Here is an 18,376-nt window from a genome sequence, read left to right on the forward strand (position 1 = left end):
AATTTATTTCGGTTTTAATTTAAGAAAGGATTTTTCAAAATTAACATCCCAAGGGGGCGAAAATGGTGAAATGGATATTTACGTTTTAATTACTTTTAGTACGCGGGTGAAGCCGCGGGAAAACGCTAGTCAACATATAATTCAAGTTACAAATGTTACTATACAAAACTGCTTGTATAAGCCATAAACTTTTTATCACAATAAATAAGATATTTTATAGTTATAGGTGACTTGGTACTTACAGGTATGGCATTGTTATTCCTTTACGTTTCGTCTAGATTATGCTACCACACAGTGCGTGCAACTATTTTCAATTATGTTTACTAACACTTGTTTCTACCGAAGGTAAGTTACTGTAGATATTTTAAAATTATAAATATCAACTTCAGTCAGTTTTGAAACTTCGAAATTATTTCGTTTTTGGTCCAAAGTTTAACTCAAACTCAATTGGGTCTAATGTCAATATAGATTTCAAATAAAAATTTGACGTGGTTATTTTAATTTTCATGGGTATATTAGGTATATCGTCATTGGATATAAGCCCAGACAGTTTCATATTAGAAGAAAAAGGTGGGTGAATATTTAAGTTTAAATTATTTTTGTAAGTAAATATTAACTTAATTTTAAAATTTAATAATTGTAATTCTTATAATTATACATTTATAATAATTACAGATATTTTAAGTAGATATCCCAAATTTTACGATGACAGAGCGTATTCGTCAGGCGAAGACACATACAATGAAGGTAACACACGTAATTTTCCGCATTATTATAGAATATTTCATGTACATGTTTCAGTTCTTTAGGAATTCTAACAAAAATGTATCTTTGTTATTATTCGAATAGATAATCCATTTAACGAAGCTGGAAACTCCCAATTCCTCATTGGAAAGGACACGGGTCTTAAGAAAAACGATAAGAAAAATCTAAACGCGGAAGAAAAAGGAAAGAAAAAGCTATTTAACGTAAACCCTAAAATAGAAGATAAGAAAGACAATGCTCCTCTACAAAATGACAAAGATGCTAAAGTTAAAGGAAATAATGAACATGCACATTTACTAAATAATGTTAATGAAAATATTTTTCATGAGGATTCTAAATATGATGTAAAAAAACTAGCGGAATTGCCAGGTTTTAAATTAAACTCGTCTGACATTATTAAATTTAAATTATGGCCCGAAGCCAAAATACCATTTTTTATAGACGAGTTTTCATATGGTGAGTTATTTTATATGATTATTAACTATTTAGCCGACTTTAGAAATAACGAAAAGGGTGCAAGCGAGTTTATATGATGCTGTAGTTTTATGACTTACTAGCTTTTCCCGCGGCTTTGCTCGCGTTAAAGAGAGACAAAAAGTACTCATGTTACTCTACATCCCTTCAACTATCTCCACTTAAAAAATCACGTCAATTCTTCGCTCCGTTTTGCCGTGAAAGACGGACAAACAAACAGTGTCTGTTTGCCATTTATAATATTAGTATGGATGTACGACGTCCTCAGATGTTCTTAGCTTAAACCAAATAAGAAAAAACTGGCCAAGAGCGTGTCGGGCCACGCTCAGTGTAGGGTTCCGTAGTTTTCCGTATTTTTCTCACAAACTACTGAACCTATCAAGTTCAAAATAATTTTCCTAGAAAGTCATTATAAAGTTCTACTTTTGTAATTTTTTTCATAATTTTTAAACATATGGTTCAAAAGTTAGAGAGGGGGGGGACGCACCTTTTTTTCTTTTAGGAGCGATTATTTCCGAAAATATTAATATTATCAAAAAACGATCTTAGTAAACCCTTAGTCATTTTTAAATACCTATCCAACAATATATCACACGTTGGGGTTGGAATGAAAAAAAATATCAGCCCCCACTTTACATGTAGGGGGGGTACCCTAATAAAACATTTTTTTCCATTTTTTATTTTTGCACTTTGTTGGCGTGATTGATATACATATTGGTACCAAATTTCAGTTTTTTACTGCTAACGGTTACTGAGATTATCCGCGGACGGACGGACGGACGGACGGACGGACGGACGGACGGACGGACGGACGGACGGACGGACGGACGGACGGACGGACGGACGGACGGACGGACGGACGGACGGACGGACGGACAGACAGACATGGCGAAACTTTAAGGGTTCCTAGTTGACTACGGAACCCTAAAAAACGGGACTTAATCGCGTAAACACTTACATTTATATTTGGCCCGACGTTTCCAACATCACATTATGTTCGTGGTCACGCATAGACTGACGAGGAATTGCATAAACATCTTCTAGCCGCGCGAGTTTCTCGAACTACCCGCACTTGTTCTTGATTATTCACTTTTGCGCTAGGGTTGTCAAATAAGAAAATTTTATCAATATTGATTCTACTATTTTTGAAACAAACGAATATATTGGGTTGGTAAGAAAGTAATGAGCGATCGATTGAATTCCACATAAAATTTTTGAGAGAGTTTTAGAATCTTCTATGGTCGAAAGTATATAAAGGGCGAGTCGCACAGTTTCTCGTCAGTCATTCACTAGCTGTCGCCGAGCTAATATAAGGAAGAAAATGGACGAATTAAAAGTGCATGTAAGGCATTGCTTACTATATGAATTTCAGTCTTGCCATTTAGCCGCCGAAGCAGTGCGTAATATATGTCAGCGTGTTGCTCCTGAAGTTGTGTCTGAGGCCACGGCGAAACGATGGTTCCAGCGGTTTCGTAGTGGCGACTTTTCATTATCAGATCAACCTAAGTCTGGTCGACCGGTGAAGATTGATGTAGCCAAATTAAAAACCTTAATTGAAGGAGATCCGAGGCTAACGAGTCGTACTCTTGCTACCGAGTTAGGCTGCTCTCATGTCACCATAGAAACATTTACACGAGTTGGGAAAAAACTACAAATACAGTGTTTGGATACCGCACGAACTTGATAGAGATCAACTAAACCGCCGTGCCGATATCTGCATACAACTTCTGTCTTTTCGCCGCACATTCAACTGGTTGGACCATCTTATCACTGGAGATGAAAAATGGGTCTTATATATAAATCACACACGCAAACGTCAGTGGCTAGCTCCAAACGAAAAAGGAATAGAGGCACCAAAAACAGAGCCTCACCCGAAAAAAGTTATGCTGTCCGTTTGGTGGGACATTCATGGTATTATTCACTGGGAACTCCTACCAAGTGGAATGACTGTTACCGCATCAGTATACTGTAATCAGCTTGAAAATTTAAACCAAAAAATCTGTCAGAATCGTCCACAGCATGCTAAAGTTTTTTTCTTACACGACAATGCTCGCCCACACATTGCAAAAGTGACTCGGCTAAAGCTATTGGAGCTAGGTTGGAAAGTGATACCTCATCCACCGTACTCTCCAGACTTGGCACCTACGGATTACGCATTGTTCAGATCGCTAAGCAATGCCTTGAATGAAAAAAAGTTCGATGATCAAGCCCATCTACGACAGTACATAGCTGAGTTTTTTGAATCTAAACCTAAGAACTTCTTCGCCGATGCTATTCATTCTTTACCAGAACGATGGAGACAAGTAGTAGATAACGAAGGTCGTTATATTTTTGATAAATGATTAAAATAATAAATTAAATAAAAATTACAATATTGGTTATGATTCGCTCATTACTTTCTTACCAACCATACTAGAATTGTCCATTTAAAGATAAACGATATTGTCACTACTTTGAATTTCTTTTAATTTAATTTTAATTTATTTACTCAAAAAAAGTCTCACAGTATTATTCTAATTATAGTATTTTGGCCAAACTGTATGACAATCTCGTATTTCAAGCTGCTCCTCAAAGTGAAAACGCATTAAGTCTATATGCATTCCATACATACTTGGTACAATTTTCTTTTCATTGATAGACGAAGATATAGAGGATAGAGTTTTTTTAAAGTATTGACGATGTATCAAAATTATGGGCGTCATTGTGGTGAATTGATTTGACGTGAGCTTGTCTTATGTAAAAAATCAGACATTTTTAGACAAATTTCTTCACGAAAAAATCCGTGGCTATCTGGAAAATGCGAAAACTCTTACTGGTCTCAATTTCGAAGAGCTTGCCAGTCCGCCGGAAGACGAAAATGCAAGATGGGTGTTCTTCGTCAATCGTAGAGGACAACTGGACTGCAAGGATTATTCCACCAAATCTTTCACGAATTCTGGAGTGCAGGTTATCTTTATTTTAAACCATATCTAAATATTCACTCTTAATTTGGATACTATAATTAACTCCTCTGCAAACAAATATTTATCAATGCACAAAAATGAATGATTAATATGACGTTTAGATGAAAATCTTTTTTTATTTTATTCGTATAATAATGGCTTTCTGCTACCAGGGCACTTTGCCAATGTCAAGTAAATTACAGAGATATATAAAACAGTATAGGTAGTTTTTTTGCGAACGAGGCCTTCGCGATGCACTAGTGAATAGCTGGAGCAGCAGTACAAAACATGATGGCGGCCGGGACCACGAACTGCCGAGTGATGTCCGTAGAATTGGTTATTCGTATCTCCAAAAGAATTCTTCATTAAATGCACTCTTTGCGGAGGATATTCACTGCATAATATCCTATCAAACTTATACATTAAACAGCAGAATGCAAAAATAAAAAAATATATCGGAGGACGATCCGCCATGTTCCATGGGTCAAATGAAAGTCCGATCAAAATCTTGCAACTGCATAACCTCCTGACGACTGGGTTTCAAAATTTGTCAGTTTCATTTTAACTATGTCAACTTGACAAGACGTCAAAACTTCATTAGACTTTTTTACTATGTATCGGACGCGGGTCATCAGGAGGTTAAATTAAAAATAAATACAATAATAACAACAGCAGTTCTCTAAAAGTTTGTACAATAATTAAGGAAAAAGTTAAATTTGTTTTTATTATTCCTATTTTGTTACCAAGATTTTTTTGAAGTATTGAGATTTTAGTAAGTTTTATTTCGTCATTAAGGTTCTCCAGTATCTGTATTTTCTTAATTATAACAATTATTCTGTATATATATTACGAAAGTCGACTTATATTTTAACAAAATAGGACAATTAAAATTTGCTGACGTGCCTATGTACAAAATTAAAAATTTTGAAAAAACCCCGACCGCGACATATTTAGTGGACCGATTTTCATGAAACATGGCTAAAATACTCCCGACTAACTCAGTTTTCAAACAAAAAAACTAAATCTAAATCGGTTCATCTGTTCGGGAGCTACGATGCCACAGACAGACACACAGACAGACAGACAGACAGACAATCAGACAGATAGACACGTCAAACTCGTACACACACACCCGTAACACCCCGTTTTTGCGTCCGGGGTTAACAAAAGACGGACAGAAGAAAACCAGTTTTTCCAAACTGTGAACCAAAACGTCGCCTTCTGACAAATGACTCACCTAATATAAATTTGTTAGAAAGTGATTATAGGCTACGACTGCCTCCGAAACAACGGGCCGATGGCAGCAATAGTCCTTGCATTGGTAGGCGTACCTCCGCAACACAATGCACCTAACCGGGACCAAGTCGTTAACATCTCCATGGAGTCTATACTTCCTGGTAAGAATAATAATTGTCCCAATGTTTTACATTATTAACATATAATCATTGAAACTTAATAAATGGGTAATATTTTATGACCTTGACCTTTAATATCCGCTCCTTATTGCGGAAAAGCGATACAGAGAGTTGCATATCTTTTGCCATGGAGTGTAAAAGTTTTAACTTTTTGTCTACGGGTCCTCACAAATATCATACATGACACAGTTCGCAGCGTATAAATAACAATTATATTATATCCATTCAAATATTCTCCAGTTGACTGCATGAAGCAGGAGATTGAGCGATTGTTAAGGTCTAATCAAAACAATATCCATAATTTATCGAATTTTTAAACAAGAATTGGCCTCCATATTACTTTTCTGGCAGGCAATTATGGTCGCGCGATAAGTAATAAAATAGCAGGCCGTCCCTATCGCACTATTTGTAAGTGCGATAGGGACGGCCTGATATTTTATCGTTTATCGCGCGACCATGCTTCCCGTGCTAGACTTCTACCAAAAGTTTTATACCACCATTACCATTGCCATTTTAGAGTGTAAAATGTTGGCTGTGTTTTTTAGGTACCTACTTAAAAAATAATGGAAACAAAAAATAAACTAAAACATTGAAATTAAGCACGAATGATTTCTTAATAGAGCATTTCTTTTTTTTTCGCCATAAACTCAGAATCACTAGCTTCTTCAATCCTCGTAGTTAAAAAAATTGTCCCATACGATTTTTTTTATTTTGTTACCATTTTCCATACATGTTGTGTGGGAAAGTAACAAAAATGTATGGAAATTCTGGGACACTTTTTGTCTCCCAGTGAGATTGAATGTATTCTTGATTCTGAGTACAATTGACCTAAAATTCCCTAAAAAAATCAAAATAAAAAAATGGCAAAAAAAAGAATCGCTCAATTACATTACAAAACTTCACACGACCGGAATAAGTAACTTTGAAATTTTCAGAAAAGAGAGGGCTTTTCAAACGTCTCGATGATGACGACTGGCTGTTCCACGACCTGGATTATGACTACTACAGTATTGGCCACTACCCGTCACACAAATACACTGCGAATGGCTATCCAACTATCACGTCATTCGCCAAGGTAATTATCGTAGCTATTGTTCACGTCAGCACCACACCTTCGGACACTGAAATATATGAAAAAAGCACGTTCCTATTAGCACACAGTTTAAGCTCGTGTAGGTGAACGCGTACTGTTCTTGTATGAGTGAAATATGACAGGTCGACTATTCACGTTTTTGACAGGCGGAAACTGTGGGGTTACGAAGAGGGTGACACTTTCAGCGGGGAGCGAGAGTGGCCATACTGTACGATAGTACTCTTTATTATACTGTGTCAGCACCATGCTGTCCCATGATATTGGCCACGTGACTTGGTTCTCAAAATCAGTGTTAAAAGCCGAGAAAATAAACAACTTTCAGGTACTGCGTCACAACATATGTAAAAGAAACTAAAAAGTTAAAAATTCAAACTCATCATTGTGCAATTTGTAAAGCTAGTCGCTTTCAGAGATATCGGAATGGCCAAGGTGCTCAAAAATATATGACCACGCCTCTATTTTCAAGGCGTTAAGACATGAAATATTTAGACATTTTTGAACCAGTGTGTCAAATCTAGCTGCAACGAGTTTTATGGCATGTTGCTGTTTTCACCGCGCTGCCAATATATTTCGCTGCAGATGACATGATACTAAGTAAAATCTTGTTAAAATATTAATATAAGTACCTATAGACCTGTTGCCTGTGTGGTGACGGTTTAAGAATTTCACCACCCCCTTTCTTCCCGTGGGTGTCGTAGAAGGCGACTATGGGATATGGGTTAAATTGTGGCGTAGGCGAGAGGCTGGCAACCTGTCACTGCAATGTCAGTTTCGTTTTCTTTCAACCCCTTATTTGCCAAGAGTGGCACTGAAGCTTTAGTAGTTTCATGTGTTCTGCCTACCCCTTTATGGGATACAGGCGTGATTGTATGTGTATGTGTACCTATAGAGTTTTATCGATTGAGAAGTGCTGGTGACCTAGCGGTAAGAGCGTGCGACTTTCAATCCGGAGGTCGCGATTTCGAACCCCGGCTCGTACCAATGAGTTTTTCGGAACTTATGTGCAAAATGTCATTTGATATTTTTGTCAGTCGCTTTTCGGTGAAGGAAAACATCGTGAGAAAACTGTACTAATTCCAATAAGGCCTAGTTACCCTTCGGGTTGGAAGGTCAGATGGCAGTCGCTTTCGTAAAACGAGTGCCTACGCCAAATCTTGGAATTAGTTGTCAAAGCGGACCCCAGGCTCCCATGAGCCGTGGCAAAAGCCGGGATAACGCAAGGAGGATGATGAGAGTTTTATCGATTACGCTGTTTGATTGTGCCTGTCGTACCCGTGGTACTTGATTTAACAGAATCATTTCTTTATTATATTTCAGAAAAAGGTCCTATACATGAAGCATGACGAAAAAGACACCTACAGTAATGTAGACATACAGAAAATAAGATTGCTATACAATAATATTCTCCGAATCTTACCTCGTAACACCACGAAGGTAGAACTCTGCAAAAAGTTACCTCAACCTTCTAATAAGAAGCTTAAGTCAATATCAATTAGAGGACCGAAAAAAAATAATCTTGCTGAACGACAATCGGTTATGGATTTAAAGTTTGTTATACTAAGTACGATTGAGGATTATAGTGATTGAACAGCAATAAAATTCATAAGTGATATTTTTGGATTTGCGCAATTATCCCAATAGGTGGATTGTATGTCAATATTAACACTTTTGCTGGTAGTTCTCCGCTTGTCGATGTACTGTCCCTGAAAATACATATACGGGTATGTCCTTTCTGCGGCAGTAGTTCGGCTGTCGACGTCAACGAATGGGTTAAATATGATAGAGTCAAACTACGAAGAAATTGTCTCACTAAATAATAATAAATAAAAAAGTGGCATTATAACAGAGCCTAGCCAAGGTGAGAATTGTTGGTAACAAAGCCAATCGAAACTTAAACAATGAATGGAAAATATTATTATATCGGCTGTCGTCCCGTACCGTTACCATGGGCTGCCCAAGTGAGAGCCGTATTACTTTACTCAGAAAGTAAGTGAGTTTACGTTTGTTTACAATATATTGTGCCTAACTTCACGCCAAAGAAGCTGCTTCTATCCCTTTCTAAGTTTATCAATAAACGGAGAAAGAACTATAGGCGAATGCTACGCCTCTGGTGTTTACGCGATGGAACTAAAATCATAAGTAAATGTAATTTACCTATCGAAATCTGTCAATATAGGGTCTACTGCAAATTTCGAAACATACGCACTGAGGGATTCTTCCTCTTTCACTTTATACTGATAAGAGTAAAAGAGACTCATGTCCACATGTCGATAACTTCGGTATTCGGTAGTAGGCCTCAAACCATAGGCAAAGTCATTCTGACGTGACATTTCTGTCAAGTTATACAAAAATCACACGGAATTTTCACAATTATATTTGCAGTTTTAAATAAAATTATGACTAACATATTGCATTAATTTATAATATTACGTGAAATTCAAGATTAGCTAAAATTGAATAAAAAGATAAACCAGTGAACAAATCAAATAAGGTAATGAGTTATTTTTGGCCATCATATTGTACTATTTACAATTGAGATGATTATAATGCTCAAAGCAGTTTTTGGTTTCAGAAAGATGACGGAAGCTATGATTGAAATCAATATTTCCGAACAAACCCGTATGGTATTCAGTCAACATGGAAGATGGTTCAATTGATATTAATACTGTGGCACTCTGGCAGTTACGCTACTCAAAACCTTAGGGCAGCAGAGGGGAGCAGTACCAATTTATAGGTGTTTTTGTTCCGCGATGCACTTAATGGTATTATTGGCCATGATCATCACAGGTATATGTATAGAAGTGCTCCAATAAAGGAAAAAACCTCAACTCCAAAAAAAAATCCTGTTACTAAAATAAAGTATTTCATTAATTGACTTTGTTTATTTGTGATGTTCTTGAGTAGTAAAGAAATAGAAATATTTTTTACAGAAAAAGGGTACATAGCATCTTATATAGAATTAGCTTTTGCCGCGGTTTCGCTCGCGTACTAAAAGAATTCTTATTCAAACATATACAAATAATACAATTTTCATTTGGATCCGTAGGTTTCTATGCAGACGTTTGTCTGCGTTTTTTTCAATTACTCATATTACTATTGTTTTTAAAAAAGAAATGCTTGCAGTGGTTGTACAAATGTTACACAGCAACCACAGCGTAGGTAGTAGGTACGAGTAGGTATGTATTCTATATACACTGAGGAGATTACATATTGTACAACAGAACTCACATAGCTCCGTATCTGAGCACTATTGTCGGTGGGTAAAAAGTACTTTCTCGCATTATCGCTTACAATTACCGATTGCCGACCGATTACCCCTATCCCTATCCCTAACCCTACCCCTATCCCTATTAGGGTTTGTTGGGATTTTCCGCCAAGCAAAGAACCGGGAAATGAACTTGAAGGCTGTAGGCATAAACCCTATTATTTATGAATTTATTATGCACACTATTGGCGCTTTGTAAATAATTTGTAATTGATGAAATAAAACTATGGAAACGGATTAAATCGCGTATACGATCCGTTTCCATTATACATAATGAATTTAAAATACATCCCTACGTTTCGAACTCTTTACAGCGTTCGTGGTCAACGGGTGACTGAGGAAAAATTAAAATGTGCAAAAGCTACCCACTTACAAGAAATATTAACGAACCATGACCACAAATAATAAAGATTTCTAAGGCAGGTTCACACACTATTAATAAAGCTAGTTATACAATATTCAAAAAATTTTACCATTACTCTGTTAAAAAATAATTAACCAATTAATCTACACAAAATTGACAAAGAAACAAACTGCAAATGTCCAACACCATACAACACAAATGCCTCACAGCCTTCGTCGTGTTTATTAATAGTGTGTGAACCTGCCTTAGAAATCTATATTATTTGTGGTCATGGTTCGTTAATATTTCTTGTAAGTGGGTAGCTTTTGCACATTTTAATTTTTCCTCAGTCACCCGTTGACCACGAACGCTGTAAAGAGTTCGAAACGTCGGGATGTATTTTAAATTCATTATACGCGATTTAATCCGTTTCCATAGTTTTATTTCATGAGTAACTATCGCGGTAACCGAAGACAATATTAATTTGTAATTGTTCAAAAATACTTCTTTTCATTCATAAAACATTGTATTGTGTAGTTACTAATTAGTCATAAGTTTAGCATTTCAATATGTGCAATATTACTTTTATGATTAACAAAGTAATTGTTATTCCTGTAATTGTTTCTTCTGCTGTATGTTGTATTAAATATTGTATGTTTGTGCTGATTGCCAAGTTGCCAATGCTCCCAATAAATAAATAAAAAATTAGCTTTGTCAACTTTGACACTAGGACTTAGCTGAAATGTCAATCGTTGACGCTGAACCATGGACTTTAAATCTATGCGCTAAACGCCGATCGAAATTCAGTCTAGCTCTGTCATGTCAATACGGAAAAGTGATAGAGATAGCTAAGCTACGATAACGATGTTAATCATAATCGTTTGTGCATTTGGCTACGTGCCCTGCCAAAAAATTAGATACAATTTTTACTTGTTTCAAAATGCTTTTTCTTCTCACTTTTGTATCAAATTATAATCTTCATATACACCCCATAATGGCTTATCGCCTTCAAAAGTTCTATACCTTACCTTAGACTTTGTCGATACCTATGTCGATGTCGTTGTAATTGATGTTTGATATGTACGAAAACGCTGAATTTTAGGTTTTAAGTTTTCGTTTCACATCAATTTATTAAATACTTAGCCTGTTACTCAAGAATATTACAAAATAAACAAAGTCACAGAATGAGATACTTTATTTCAGTAATAGGATAATTTTTTTGAAGTTTTTTCCTTTGGTTCACTTCTAATATATGCCCACGAGATATGGTGTTATGGTGACTACAGGTACAAGTATTGTGCATTGAGGAACTAACATGCCCATGAATTGGTACTGCCTGCTGCTGTAGGTAATCAGTTGATTCTTAACTGCCTCATTCCTAATCAATTTGAACAATCTTCTACGTTGGGTTTGCTGAATACCATACGGCTGGCATGGAAATATTGTTTTCAATAATATCTTCTTTTTCTGAAAGCAAGCAATATAATCATCTAAACTGTAGCTAAACAGTACAAAATGATGAATAAATATACCTCATTACCTTTGTAAAAGTATCAAACACTGGTTTCATAACTGGTTTATCTTTTTATCGAACTACTGACTAACTGCTACATTTAAGCTGTTCTTGAATTTCACGTAATATTATAAATTAATACATATTAGTCATAATTGTATTTAAAATTGCAAATATAATCGAGAAAATGTTGTGGGATTGTTATATAATTTGACAGTAATGACACATCACAGTGAATTGGTGGTTTACTTTTACGCTAGTGACTGTCAATGATTACTCACGTAAAGTATTGAGTTTTCACTAAAGACTGTCAAATAGTTCTGGTTCTATTGACTTCATACAATCAGAAAGAGAGCGTCTTAGCTGTAAAGTTAGGAACGTATTGAAAACTCGGAGTAAACACGTTAATAACTTATGGTACCGATGAAAATTTTAGTACGTGAGCGTTTCCGCTTGGAGCGCTGTTCAGTTTTTCCATACATTTTCCGTAACTCTCACTGAAAACGTAACGTATTTTTTAATTCAAAAAAGTCATGGTAAGGCTACAGATGTATTTACGTTTAGCATTTTGTCGATGAACGATTGACATTTTTGCTAGGCTCCCAATAGACAGCTACATTTTTATAAAAAAAAACCCTAAATTAATTTACTTACCCCTACAACAAAATAATATCGTCCCTAAAAAAGTCCACAACAGTCTCATAGATAAATTTAATATCAAAAATCAATATGTATAATCTATCACATTAAAGGCATGTTTGTATGTCCCGATTAACAAAACAAGTTTCACATATAACTTCGCAGCACCATTTGAATTGACAATTACAGTTTTCGGTTTCCTTGACCGTCGTTTGCACATATCCTCTCCTGCAGCAGAGCTGATCGCAGCTGTCAGTTCCAGCTGAACTGATGTTGCACTGGCGACCTTCGGTACCCAAGGACCCAGTTTTCATGTTGGGTGAACAGAAATCTGGGGATTCTTCGGAGTATATGATGTCTTTTTTGCCGGGCCTTTTTATGCTGGCGCTTTCTGGCATGAAGCTGTCACCGTCGTTGCTTGCGATTACCTGGTGAACAGGAGTTTGTTGTTATTTAAAAGACTTTTACAAACGTTGCGAAAAATGGCAGTTTTATTGAACGACCAGATTCTATAATAAATAAAATATGGTTTTCATCTTTATTTACACATTACGCAATTACATCGTTGTATTTTCAAGAAATGGATAAGTATAGATAAATAAACAATAAATAAATATTATAGGACATTCTTACACAGATTGATTGAGTCCCACGGTAAGCTCAAGAAGGTTTGTTTTGTGGGTACTCAGACAACGATACATACTTAAATCATATAATGAGCAAATACATAAAAAAAACTTCCATGACTCCGGAAGAAATATCTGTGCTCATCACACAATTAAATGCCCTTACCGGGATTCTAACGCAGAATCCCAGCAATGAAAAAGATTACCTTCGCAGCACCCTCGAACCTGTCCCTCAGCCTGTCGCCAATCTCTCTGAACGTGGGCATCCTCCACCAGCAGGTCCTCAAGGTACAGGACCCGGAGAGCCCGTGACATTTGCACTCCACTCTCAGGTGGTTTTTGATTGCCTGAAAACAAACAACATGTTAATTCAGTCTTCATCTTGCTGCTGTTTTCCTCTATAGATCGTGTCATATATGATGATGCGCATGACGATACAGCCTCTTATCCTAGGAAATGACAGGATCTGTTACAAACGAATACCAGTTTCAATTTAAATTCCAATAGTTAAACTGCACTAGTTCTGTGCCAAGTCAGAATTGCCTTCTTAAATTTAGGCCTTCCAGGCAGGCAAGCATGGTCGCGCGATAGACGATAAAATAGCAGGCCGTCCCTATGGCACTATTTGTAAGTGCGATAGGGACGGCCTGATGTTTTATCATTTATTACGCGACCATGCTTATACGCCTGCACTGCCTGCAGGGCTATTATTCTTGCAATTGTATCGCTTATCGACGTGGATAAGACATCTGTCACTCTCACGCTGATGCTGAGATAAGTGATAAAATCGAAAGCATCATAGGATTCATAAGGCCTGCTGAACAGAAAAGCAGTAGGTATGCAGTAATTATTTTGTCCAGATTTGCATTTATGTCTGATAGCTAGCTGATATCCACATCAACAAGGCATTACTGACTTCACCACATTTTAAACTAAATTTATCAAGAAGTGTCTCAAAACCCGTCGAAATAAATTCTTACTAACCAACCTCCCAGCATTATGGTTATGAAGCTTAATCAGCGTCTTTATGTCGCTTTTCTTCCTGTACCGGCTGTCCATGAACTCCCTGGACTTCTTCAGGCCAAAGCGCACGTTGTCACTGCAGCCCCCCCATTGCCACCGGTCCGTGGGGACGGGGGAAGGGGGGAGAGTGATCGAGGGCATGTGCCCGCGACGGGGTTTTGGCGCGCCCTGGGGAAAAGGAGAAAGTTGTGTCACAGCTTATAATCCAATTGGCCACCCATAATAAGAACCTTCAAATAGTAACAATTACTTGTTTAGTCACAGTTTCGTTTTCTTTTAACCCCTTATTTGCCAAGAGTGGCACTGAAACCTGAGTAGTTTCATGTGCTCTGCCTACCCCTTCATGGGACACAGGCGTGATTGTATGTATGTATGTATGTATGTACTTGTTTAGTTCTTGTTCTACCGTCCTACGCAAAACGTCGGATCAATAAAAAGAGCAGTGTTACAATTTTGGTGCCAATGTCTATCTGTTGCGTTGTAGTTCTCAAACGGGTAGCACGATTCCGATGCGGTTTTTTTTTATGTGAAAGCGAGTTTCCATGCGCTAGATTTTGATGTTGGATGAAAATTGATGCTGTAGTGTCAATAAAAGTCTTCTCGAAAATGATGCTAGACATTTTTGACTTAAAATGGATTACATAGCATTGTAACAGCATGCTGAGAACGTTGGCAGAGCGACTCGACTGCCAGCTAACTAAATACTGGGTCGATGTTGTGATTGGGAAGAATAAGTAGGGCATGTCGCATACATGTTTAGTTAGTTTAGTTTAGTCTAGTAAATTTAATTTTAAAATATAGTTGTAAAACTACTCTTAGGATATTAAGTAACTAACAACCTAGATATTAAGTCTATACTAACAAGTTCTATGGATTTTTAATTGGTCCGAAATAAACAATTTTTATTTTTATTTTTATTTTTATTATACTTTAGTATTGCTACTTGAAGGGCACTGTTCTACTTAGGCGATGTTCACATACCTTTTCACAAGAACATTCTAGAAGTGAGCCAGCTGTGCACGCCCTTGTGATAGCGTATGTCACTCCAGCCGCTGTGATGGCGTTCACAAACCCCGTCTCTCGTATGTCTGTGGACAAAGAGCATCTTTATGAATCATTACAGAGCTTGGCAGGGGATTGTTTCATCAAGTTTATCTCCTGTGGCTTCAAAACAGGTCATTCACTACGTGTGAACTTCTATGTGTCGATATTTAAAGACATAGGAAAAAATATAGTGGGGACACGGGACACCTTACACAGATCGACCTAGCCTCCAGCTAAGCAAAGCTGTACTAGGGGAGTTAGGCGACGATATACAGGCTTACATAGATAAATATATACTTATAATCAAGAAAAACGTTTATTATTAATAAATTGATTATGATTATGATTATACATTAGTACAGATAGTGGACAAAAAAAAAACTTAAACTATAACTTATATAAAAAATAAATAAACCTAAAAACTACCCTCCAGGCCCTGGCCCCTCGGCAGGGTGCCCATCACGCAAGCAGCATTCCCGCGCTGTATTGCAATAGCAATTCTTTGCGCGAGAAAGCTGCCGGCGCGAGGGTCACCTGTTGCCTCCCTTAACCGTTTCCCCAACCCTTACAAGCCCACGCGCTCCCTTACCCCACGGTCCGAGTGTCTCGACGCCAAACGCTACGAACTCGTAGTTGGCGCCGAGACAGCTGTATTTGTTGGCCTTAAACCGCTCATAATAGTTATACTTATAATAGTTATAATTATAATCATACAAAACATCCATGATTCAGGAACAAATATCCGTTCATGACACAAATAAATGCCCTTACCTTACCGGGAATAGACCCAGGACCAACGGCTTAGCAGGCAGGGTCACTACTCGGCACATATCGGCTAAACTTCTATCACCGGATTGAGAGGTTCAGGGGAATTTTCTCCAGCAATCGCTTTAACAACACTGTTCCTGACTACAATACAATACAAACACTTTTTATTGCACAGAACAATACATATTGGAAAGATACATACTTACTACTTGATTGACTGATTATTCTAAAAATAAAGTACAAACATTTTATATCACGAAGGTTTTGTAAAATACTAATGAAGCTCTAAACATCAACTTGCTCATAACCATTAACAAGCATATGCCAAAACATTAGACGATTATGCGAAAGCATGTTAATCACTCTTTGTGCAAAAGTACTAAGGTTTTACATACAAGAAACCTATACCTTGACAGTGGTCATTGTATGACCGATTCGTCGTGGCCCTTATCCCCTGGCACACGGGTATTAGTACCGAATTACAAAGTGAAGCTGTTGACCCAAAAATCAATATTCACGCGGACGCTGTAATAAACTTCGATGAGCTTCACGAATCGATGGTCCCATCCATAAAACATTTGAACGTGAAACACTGCTGTTTCGTTCTTCGAGTCAATTCAGGTGATGAAAGGATACATGTAAAATATCGGCATTTTACATGGTGTGATAAGGACATTACAGTATTCGATTGGTGTGCTAAAATTACGTATTATGTTAAGTCTGCATGTAACTAACATCACTGTGCAAGATAGCGCCGTTTAAATACTGTACACAGATGTACACTGAGAGAAATTTGCATTGTGAATTCAACAAGTTCGACTTGTTGCGGTTTATCCGTTTGAATCAGCCAAACGTATGTTTAAAACAATATGTGTCAGGTTGTTTTTATAAAATCGACTTGTTAATTCAAATATATTGCCGATTCAAATGACAAGTAGCTTGTTGTTTGAACCAAAGAGCACGTAGGCGCTATTTTAACCAAAAAACTTGTTGAACGAACATGAAAACTGGTTGTATTTTCTCTCAGTGTAGTGCGAATAGATTTGCGGAAACGTACGAACGTGTCATGCTATTTCAGTCAGTCTCGGTTCATGATGTACTGACATTGACTGAACTAGCGTGACAAATACAAACGATTCCGGAAAAATACGAAGGAAACCCTTTTCGCACTACATCTGTAAATAGGCCCTTTGAGACGTACTTTTGCCATCTTAGTCTGTACCGCGCCGCGGCTTGATTGCATTTTAAGTGTTGATTACTTATAAACCCTCCTTTTGATATTATGATTTATTTCTCTATCATGTATTGACAATACCACTCTGTTCCAAATCACCGTCGCTCAGATGGTGATGAATTCGTCAGAGCCGCTGTAACTTGGTTTAGGTACTAAACATATTATAGGAAATACGAACAGTCTCGGTATAGAAAGTAGAACGTTTTTTAGTAAGAGGCCACCGTGTGTGGTTAAAAATCAGAAGGCACTTGGGCTATTACTAGATATGAAATATGTAATTACGTTAAATATTCCTTTTTCTTAAGTTACAAAACAAATTAATATAATAAACTGTGAGAACGCTTGAGAATGGCGTTTGACAATCCTCCCATCCGTGTGTCACTCAAGTTAACAGGCTAGCTATAACAATTAACGGCGGGTCAAGCCAAGTTGGCTGAATATTCAGACGTGCATAATGAAACCGATGCGCCATCCGCTGAATATGCGAAGGCATCAACTGCAGTGTTTTTGTTACGGCCGATGACTTATTGATGCTGATGATGATGATAAGATATTGTATATTATATCAGATATGTTTAGTAGAAGCAAGAACCATGTAGAAGCAAGACTGTTTGATGTTAAGCACTAATCAACTTCAACGCGTTTGGTTCATGATTAGCGCAATTTCGCGCTCGCTACGCTCGCGCCTTTTTCTCCTGCGTAGTGAAACTTTTTGTCGAGGGCGCCGAAACTCAAACTCGCTCTACCCTGATCGACTGCACGGGCCGGCGCTGGCGCAAGCAAGTTAAATCTTATTATAGTTATGAGTACATACAATAAAGATACAAATGATAAAATGCAATGCGTATAAGTTATTGGTGGTTCGAGATGATGTGAGAGGCAGGGGGGAGATTTGGAATATACGACATTTACGAATGATTGATTCTCGTAGATTCGAACAGTATTTTCTGTTTATGATAGCGGAAAGAGTGGACATAGACAGGTTTCAGGTCTCTGTACAGTGTGTGTACATGTTTTACACTTGCTTCTCCACTAGCTTTCAGGAGAAGATGGCCTCTTGGATACGCAACTTTTATTTGTGCAATCCGACTTCTCTTGAAAAGGGGCGCCCTGCACGGGAAGCATGGTCGCGCGATAGACGATAAAATATCAGGCCGTCCCTATCGCACTTACAAATAGTGCGATAGGGACGGCCTGCTATTTTATCGTCTATCGCGCTACCATGCTTCCCG

The 18,376-nt window shown here is 37.4% G+C and overlaps 2 protein-coding genes across 3 annotated transcripts in view; one reads left to right on the plus strand and one right to left on the minus strand.

Moving 5' to 3' along the window:
* The first annotated feature begins 238 nt into the window (after positions 1-238).
* Positions 239-8,301, plus strand: LOC125227199 (zinc metalloproteinase nas-13-like). 2 transcript variants are annotated; one of them, XM_048131447.1, is made up of 8 exons: positions 239-345; positions 520-570; positions 676-747; positions 850-1,221; positions 3,998-4,185; positions 5,437-5,578; positions 6,532-6,671; positions 8,007-8,301. In XM_048131447.1, the coding sequence occupies exons 1-8, from the start codon at positions 282-284 to the stop codon at positions 8,274-8,276; spliced, it is 1,299 nt and encodes a 432-aa protein (XP_047987404.1). In that variant the 5' UTR covers positions 239-281; the 3' UTR covers positions 8,277-8,301. The 2 variants fall into 2 exon arrangements, with proteins under 2 accessions (XP_047987404.1, XP_047987405.1); XM_048131448.1 differs by lacking the exon at positions 520-570 and having other exon boundaries at positions 262-345.
* A 4,202-nt stretch (positions 8,302-12,503) lies between these two features.
* LOC125227200 (protein Wnt-6) overlaps positions 12,504-18,376 on the minus strand; it is a 43,699-nt gene continuing 37,826 nt past the window's right edge. Inside the window, exons 3-6 of the mRNA XM_048131449.1 lie at positions 15,080-15,186; positions 14,060-14,266; positions 13,282-13,422; positions 12,504-12,877 (exon numbers count right to left, since the gene is read on the minus strand). Coding sequence (XP_047987406.1) covers positions 12,557-12,877; positions 13,282-13,422; positions 14,060-14,266; positions 15,080-15,186 — 776 coding nt within the window. The 3' untranslated portion in view covers positions 12,504-12,556. The remainder of the gene's footprint in view (positions 12,878-13,281; positions 13,423-14,059; positions 14,267-15,079; positions 15,187-18,376) is intronic.

Source organism: Leguminivora glycinivorella, chromosome 6 (genome assembly GCF_023078275.1).
Source record: "Leguminivora glycinivorella isolate SPB_JAAS2020 chromosome 6, LegGlyc_1.1, whole genome shotgun sequence".
In the NCBI taxonomy this organism is placed as follows: domain Eukaryota; kingdom Metazoa; phylum Arthropoda; class Insecta; order Lepidoptera; family Tortricidae; genus Leguminivora; species Leguminivora glycinivorella.